This window comes from Juglans microcarpa x Juglans regia, chromosome 2D (genome assembly GCF_004785595.1).
Source record: "Juglans microcarpa x Juglans regia isolate MS1-56 chromosome 2D, Jm3101_v1.0, whole genome shotgun sequence".
Taxonomy (NCBI): Eukaryota; Viridiplantae; Streptophyta; class Magnoliopsida; order Fagales; family Juglandaceae; genus Juglans; species Juglans microcarpa x Juglans regia.
Genome location: NC_054596.1, coordinates 13,291,176 through 13,299,477, shown reverse-complemented (window position 1 = coordinate 13,299,477; position 8,302 = coordinate 13,291,176). Strand labels below are relative to the sequence as shown.

Genomic DNA, 8,302 nt, shown 5'->3' with positions numbered 1-8,302 from the left:
TTAAGCCCAATGTTCATTACCTAGTCCAACAATTGCAAGGGTCTGTAAGGCTCATTAAAGTATGTTCGCTATTTGCATTAGATACATAGTCCGGTAGCTCTCTCTAGTCTAACAAGAGTTTGTTACGAGGGAAGCAAATATAACATTCACGTGTAAGAGAATTTTCCCTTTATAAAAAATACAATACAATTGTCTCAATTTCTCTTTATAAATCTTATGAGATTATTCACTCTCGAAGTGAGCTCTACAATTTGTTCGTCAGATCCCGCGAGTAACCGTCCATTAGAAGATATCCATAATGAGGACCAATTAAGGAAACTTATACCCAAAACCGATCAAATTAACTAGTACAAAGGCTCGAATCCTTGTCAAAAGATTAATGAAATACGTCAATCTCTAGTCAAACAAATCACTTGGGGCAAAGCTGAAACCCATTTATTTACAACCCCAGCTAGTCTTTAACACAAAATACAATAGCAATATTAAGGCTATACAGAGATTTCGAAGCCATTCAACCCATAACAATAGTGTTTGGTTCGTAGATATCTGGAAACCATGTCCCAAAAACCTATAAACAAATTGTCTTCTTCATAAGGGGCCCAAAGCCGAAACCGAATTTCTGTGCACTCTTGAACGCGAAGGGAACGCATCCGAACCAGAAGCACATATTCTGCCACTCCATATAGAACTACCCTCTTAACTTCCACAAGCCATGCACTCTTCACGGTTTGTTAAAGAGCATACCATCTGTGCCATCTTGGTATTAACATCATCTTCCACCACCTTGGGGTTATCCTGCGTTAACAACGATAGATTAGATTTTACGTAATCATGTATAGAAAATAACCGAATTGGTGAAAGTGATGTAATCAACAACCATCATTACTTTGAGAATGGAAGTATCAACAGTGAACTTGATGGCATCAGCAGCTGCTCTTGATCGCAGATAATACATCCCTGTCTTCAGGCCCTTTCATATATCCAGGAACAAGAAAAGAGGCAGTCAGTACAGGTTGTGTTAAGCATTCTAATTATGCACAGGAGAAACAAAACATCTGTGCTACCCAGAATGTCAAAACTAGCAACAACGTTCACAGTTTCATGACAGTATGGAAATTGAAAATAGTTGGACTACATTCATTTTCTTTTTGTTTAAACTACGTTCATGCCTGCCAGGAATTTAAAGTTAATACCTTGGACCATGCATAGAAGTGCAAGGAGGTGAGTTTCCCAAAATTGGGTTGGTCCATGTGTATGTTGAGGCTCTGGCTCTGATCAATGTAGCAGCCACGATCAACAGCCATATCAACCAATGTCTTTTGCTTAATCTCCCACACAGTTCTGATTGCAGCAAATTGTCTTAGAAAAAATACTAAGCCAAACTAGGGCAAAATACCAAGTAAATAAAATATCGTACTTGTAAATATCTTTCAGTTCCTCTGGAATCTCGTTTATCTTCTGAACAGAGCCATTCTCATAAATGATATTGTTCTTAATTGCAGGAGACCACACACCCATCTCAGTTAAGTCATTAAGAAGATGTTTGTTCACCACAACAAATTCACCACTGAGAGAGAGAGAGAGAGAGTGATTACAATGCAACCATGGACAATACTTTAAAAAGCTGAACCATACAGGATGGCAGATCAAACCTTAGAACTCGCCGACTGTATATGTTGGAGGTATATGGTTCAAAACACTCGTTATTACCAAGAATCTGGCTGGTGGAAGCAGTCGGCATGGGGGCTACAAGAAGTGAATTTCTAACACCATTCTTGGATATCATCTCCCTAAGAGCATTCCAATCCCACAGATTTGAAGGTGTTACGCCCCACATGTCTGGCTGAAGAATTCCCTGTACAATACAACTATCTAAGCAAAGAGTTGGGCATTTTTTATGAAGACCAAAACAGCTAAATTGGAGAAGATGACAAAGTAAGAACTCCTATGATTTCCACAGTTATTTTAACTAAATACCTTGCTCACAGGACTCCCATTATATGTTTCATAGGGCCCTTCTTTTTCAGCTAACTCAGAAGAGGTTTTCAGGGCATGGTAGTATATGGTCTCAAATATGTCTTTGTTCAGCTGTTGAGCCTGCAGTCAGTACCCAAAATCAACTCTCAAACCTAAATGGTTAAGGTTAAGGTTAACAGAGTGCAAAAAGCCAGTTATAAGTGTTACCTCCTGTGAATCAAATGCCATGCCAAGCAAAATGAAGGTATCAGCCAGACCCTGAACTCCAATTCCAATAGGTCTATGTCGGAAATTTGACCTTCTTGCATTTTCAACCGGGTAGTAGTTAACATCAATTATTCTGTTGAGGTTGGTAGTAACTATTGCAGTGACCTGCCCCGACAGCACAAGTAGAATTAAGCTACAAGAGTTTCTCTAACAATTGACATTCCACAAAAGGGCAAGAGAATGAATTTACATCAAGCGACTAATATTAAGAACAATTTGGCATCGACAATAACTCAAACCTCTGCCAGTTTTTCAAAGTCAAAAAATCGGTTCTTAGAGCCTCTGCTACCAACAAGTTTAGATGGATGTGACTCCATAGGAACTCCCTAATAACGGACAAAAAAATGAATGCCAGATCAGTAACCAGTAATTCCAAAACCAACAAAAAGGCAACGGCATCAATATGTCTGCCAGTTATATCAATTATCATACCTTCTCCCTGACATATCGTGGAAGAGCAATTGATGCAAGATTGCATACAGCAGTCTCTGTTGGACTTGAATACTCAATTATCTCCGTACATAAGTTTGAAGATTTGATGGTTCCCAGGTTTTGTTGGTTGCTTTTCCTGTTGCAAGCATCCTAAAATAATAAAGAAAATCAACAATTAATATTGTACAAAATTAAGAAATTGACCAACATAAAGAGTTCAGAATGGTTTGCATGAATGACCTTAAAAAGCATGTAAGGGGTTCCCGTTTCAATCTGGGATTTCAAAATTTCAAACCAAAGATTCTGTGCCTGGACAACCTTCTTTGCCTTCCCCTATAAAGAACAATGGTGCGGTCAAATAAACAAAACCCAGTAAGCCACGATACACATCTAACAAACAAAATAAATCCAGGTCAAAATTGGATATACCTCTCCTTCATATTTTGTATACAATTTCTCGAATTCTTCACCCCAACAGTCTGCCAAACCTGGAGCCTCATTTGGACAAAACAATGACCAATGTCCATTACTTTGGACTCTTTCCATGAAGAGATCAGGCACCCACAGAGCATAAAATAGATCCCGTGCACGATTCTCCTCCTACAAGGATGAATATTAAAGACTTCACACAGTAATAGCCACTACAACTCAAATTAAAAGAAAGCACAACACCACACACATGATAAATGAGGATAAGTTTGCCGCTAATGGAGAAACACTGTCCTTCATAGGTAGATAGAAAATGAGCCACTTTAGCCATACCTTTCCATGGTTCTTTCTTAGATCTAGAAACTCAAATATGTCTGCATGCCATGGCTCCAAGTACACAGAAAACGCACCTAGAACAGGATAAGTATGTTACTAAAACTAGATAAACTTCCAGCAATGTTCATGAGAAAATATCATAGATATACCTTTCCTCTTGCCTCCCCCTTGATCAACATAACGCGCCGTATCATTGAATACACGTAGCATTGGAACAATGCCATTGGATGTCCCATTTGTGCCACGAATATAACTTCCAGTAGCACGAATATTGTGGACAGAGACACCAATTCCACCAGCTGATTTGCTGATAACAGCGCATTCCTTCAAGGTGTCATATATACCTTCAATGCTATCATCGTGCATGCACACAAGGAAGCAGCTACTCAACTGCCAAATTGCATCAACAAAACCAACCAAATCACTCCTTGACATTGCAATGCCAGACAAGAAAAGAAAGGAAAAAAACAAAAGTATTCAAACATATACACAAACGTACTTGAGGCCTTGGGGTCCCTGCATTAAAAAGGGTGGGAGAAGCATGAGTGAACCATCGCTGAGACATCATATGATATGTTTTGATGGCAGAATCAATATCATCCTTGTGAATTCCAACAGCAACCCTCATCAACATGTGTTGAGGCCTTTCTACGACCTTTCCTTGGACCTTCAATAGGTAGGACCTCTCAAGGGTTTTGAAACCAAAGTAATCGTAGTCAAAATCTCGATCGTATATGATTACACTGTCCAAGCGAGCAGCATTCTGAAACAAGTACAGTTTTAGATAAAGCATATCAATAATAGAAAAAAAGGAAATACAGTCGACATCTCATATCTTTGAAAAATGACTTTCAGAAATACGAATTTTTTTTTCTTTTATGGAGCCTAATATGAGCTCATGTATTGTTTATTTTTTTTTTTTTTTCTGCCTCCTTTCTTCTATTTTCAAGAGGGTGAAGAAAAATCAAGATGGAAATTTGTCTGGACCTGGTTATTATTTTTTAATTGTAAAGTGATGTATTTGCAGCGAAGGGTCACAAAAGATACGATAGAATTCTGTGATTGATAGATTAGATAACCACCCAATGAGATTTTAATAGCACGACAGCAACCCTTACATTGCTCTTACAAAGGAAGGAAAGGAAGTAGGGGTGGGCCGCTGCCCCGCCCCGCTTCCACTCCACCCCCACATGGTGTTGGGAAAATCAATACAGCAGAAGGGATAAAAACGATAATAAAAAAATACACTCTATGCACTCAGTGACACTAAGAATTTAACGTGATTCGACAACTACCTACATCTACAGAAAAAAATTTCACTATTAAATAGTAGTACACAAGAAAATATTACAGAGGAGGAGGATCACACTCCACTCAACTCAACTCTCTTCTTTTCTCTCAGAACTCTCCAGACTCTCTCTCTTTTCTCTTCTTAAGTGTGAATTGAAGCTCTCGTATGGAACTTCAATTTATAGGCGAGGATTGTGTATGAATGCATTTAATTTTGCATTCATTTACTGGGCGTTAGGGTGTTGAGCGTTGGGAGATGAGTGCTGAGCAGTCAACAATGACTGCTCAGGGCATGGACTTCAACACATGGCAGGGCGGGCAACCCCACTCTGCCCATGCGAGGACAGGGGCAAGGCCCCCAACCCTACATCTAAGGCCCTTAGCAAGGGTGGGTGGCAAGGAGGGCCCAACCCCGCCCCGCCCCGCTTATATTTATATATATAAACATAAATATATATTTATATTTTATAAATTATGTATATATAAATATATATTACAATTTGTTAAACTTGTTCACAAAATATACATTGACAAATTTAAAAATTACATAATTTAAAAACTAATACATTACAATTTACACAAAATATATACTAACAAATTTAAAAATTACATAATTTTTAAATTATAATCATATTTACAAAATTTAAATTTGTAATTTAGATCTAAAAATATATTTTTAATTACTTTTGTACTTAGAAATAACTTTTAAATCAAATAAATATAGCATTTTTTTTTAAGTGAAAAGAGGCCACCCCATACCCCTCCCACCGGGGCGAGGTACCCCGCCCCCACATCTCGAGGGTGGGAGACAGGGGTGAAAACCCCAACCCCCGCCCCACGCGGGGTGGGGTGCGGGGAATGGGTGCCCCCGCCCCGTAGAAGACGGGTAGTACTCCTAAAAAAATACACTTGATGACTGTTTGGAATTGTAATAGGAAATAAAACTTTTTATATAGCTTTTTTTATTGTAAAGCTTTACTAAAAAACTTACCATTAAAAAGTTTATTGTTTGGTAAATATATAGCTAAAAGCACTTTTAAAGTTAGTTACAATGGCTTTTTTTTTAAATGTAGCATTATTTGTAGGAGCTTTTTAATAAAAACTTTTAATTGTTGCTTTTTTAAAAAGTGGATTTTCAACTTTTTTAGATAACGTTTTATAAATTTATCAAATATACCATTTTTTCTTTAAAAGGGCTTTTAAACTATTAATTACTTTCTAAGCCTCCAAATATGCACTAAAATGTCTTTTTAAAAAACCATATGGGGCTATTTGGAATTGCATTAGAAATCTTAAAAATTACCTAAATAGTCTTAAAAATTCTTTAATAAAAAAATTAAATTGTTTGAGTGTTACATATTAAAATGTTTTTTAATCTCAAATAAGTTAAAAGTATGTTTAAAGAAAAATATCATTTTGATGTTTTTCCTCAAAGAAAAGTATCATTTTGATATTTTTTTCTCAAATATGTTTATTTGGATGATCCAAAATATAATTTAAATTTTGAAAAGACTATCAATAGACAAAAATACCTATACAATTTTCAAATAATTACAACTTTCAAACTTTTAAAACTATAGTCATAATTTTTTTAAAAAAAAATCAAATGATCATCATATCAACCTTAGAAAATATTTTTTTAATTAATTTCCAAACAAATATAACATGTTTAAAAATGATTTAAACATATAGTTACCAAAAAATAAACAAATTTTTAATAGAAATTTTATCATTTAAACTAAAAGTTATAAACCCTAACATTATAAGCTATATTTTCTACCATAATCCCAAACATATACTATTTTTAATAAATTTATAAAAAGTACTTTAAACATCTAAAAAAATTAAGTCCATTTTTTTAAAAAACGCAAAATTAAAGCTTTTGTTAAAAAAACTCATAGAGATAACACTATTTTTGTAAAAACAATCATAACTAATTTTAAAAGTACTTTAGGCGCATGTTTACCAAACAATGAACAATTTTTTAATAGTAGAGATTTTTAATAAAAATCTACTGTAAAAAACTTTATTCCTACCACTCAAGCTTTCAAACGTTTAATAAAAAGCTTTAGAATGACATCATTGAATTCAAAGATAATTTCACATATAGAAAAGTAATTTTTAAGGGTCCATATAATAACCATAATTTAAATATATCAATGCAGTAGCAATAAACATGTATGAGTCGAATGCACTTGTTCTATAGCCAAACAGTTTTTAGACAAGTTTCATCCTATTTCTATATAAAACAACATGACCGTTACTCAATATAAGCGATAGATGAATTACCTCCATGATTATTTCATAAACATCATCAGCAATCAGAGCAGCCTTCAGCCCTGATCTCTCACTAAAATGACTATACATGTCTTTGATCCTGCATTGAACACTCACCAAAGTCAAATTAAATCTGCTAGTTTAAACTAAATAAGAAACTAAGAATGGATATACATTGACTCTTACGTCTCCGAGAACGACTTTTTTGTGTTTTTGTGAAGATTCGAGACAACAATTCTTGCAGCCAACTGCATCATACAAAATCCAAAAATGAGCAGATCAAAACAAACGCATCAATTTGGTCAAATAGACAATTTACAGCAGTATGTAGAATTATAATCCCTGGAAGAGTTACGAGTTTTCAAGTATCCCAGCCCAACAAAAAAAAAAAAAAAACAGCAATAAAAATACGAAAATTTGGAAGTAGATATCATTTAAATCGAAAATAATTTTAGAAAAAAAATCTACAAATGATAGAATTCTTTTTTACCATTCTAAACAGTTGAACAAAACTTGCATAAGAAAATCAATAGAAATTGAGTAATCAAACCGGACCTAGATCCGAAACTCGTAAAAATAATTCTTATAACCAAATCAAATCCATTAAAAAAAGATATAAACGAAGACAAAACCCAGAGTGAGGAAACAATAATAAACAAAGAGATTAGTAAACTAACGGAAGCATAGTCGGGGTGGTTGGCGGTCATAGCAGCGGCGGTTTCGGCGGCCAATTCATCGAGCTGGCTGGTGGTGACTCCCTTGTAGACCCCGGCGCAAACCTTCTGTGCCACCAACACAGGGTCACAGTGCTCCACGTTCAGACCATAGCTAAGTTTCTTCAAGCGCGCCGTGATCTTGTCGAAATGGACGCGTTCCTGGCGCCCATCCCTCTTCACCACGTACATTTTTCAAAGGACGGTCTGTTTCTCTCTTTCTCGGTCTCAGTGCGAGGAATTTGGCCGAACTAGCCTGGCGCGCAGAAAGAAACAGATAGCGTGGGGGATTATATAGAGAAAGAGAGAGAGAAGGCGGGCTTGGATTTTGAAAACTGGGAGAAATAGAAGTTGTAGGGCTTTGGCTCGTGAGTTTCCCGGGTTTTGGCCTTTGGGGATTCGAAAATTAGGCGCCAAAATTCACGGGGGACGGGGGGAGCGTTTGTAAATGGTAACATGACTTTTAAGGCCCTCTAATACGCAAATCATTTCATTTTATCTTATTTTATTATTATAATTTTTTTCAAATTTTTATATAAAATATAATAAATAATTTAACTTTTTTAAATCTTAAAATAATA

At 35.7% G+C, this 8,302-nt stretch overlaps 1 protein-coding gene across 1 annotated transcript; it reads right to left on the bottom strand.

Moving 5' to 3' along the window:
* Positions 1 to 299: 299 nt before the first annotated feature.
* LOC121250326 (ribonucleoside-diphosphate reductase large subunit-like) lies at positions 300 to 8,054 on the bottom strand. Its single transcript, XM_041149429.1, has 17 exons — positions 7,686 to 8,054; positions 7,195 to 7,256; positions 7,021 to 7,108; positions 3,941 to 4,204; positions 3,591 to 3,831; positions 3,439 to 3,515; positions 3,106 to 3,276; positions 2,917 to 3,009; positions 2,677 to 2,826; positions 2,484 to 2,570; positions 2,185 to 2,349; positions 1,978 to 2,097; positions 1,653 to 1,855; positions 1,418 to 1,567; positions 1,194 to 1,341; positions 887 to 970; positions 300 to 795 (listed from the first exon to the last, which is right to left on the bottom strand). The coding sequence occupies exons 1-17, from the start codon at positions 7,911 to 7,913 to the stop codon at positions 697 to 699; spliced, it is 2,430 nt and encodes an 809-aa protein (XP_041005363.1). The 5' UTR covers positions 7,914 to 8,054; the 3' UTR covers positions 300 to 696.
* Between the last annotated feature and the right edge of the window lie 248 nt (positions 8,055 to 8,302).

Excerpts from the sequence above, each read along its gene's own strand:
- LOC121250326 (XM_041149429.1), bottom strand. The coding sequence starts at position 7,913 with ATGTACGTGGTGAAGAGGGATGGGCGCCAGGAACGCGTCCATTTCGAC. Across the intron at positions 4,205-7,020 it reads TTTATGAAATAATCATGGAG|AATGCTGCTCGCTTGGACAG; the intron begins GTAATTCATCTA and ends TACTTGTTTCAG. Across the intron at positions 3,277-3,438 it reads TAAGAAAGAACCATGGAAAG|GAGGAGAATCGTGCACGGGA; the intron begins GTATGGCTAAAG and ends TCATCCTTGTAG.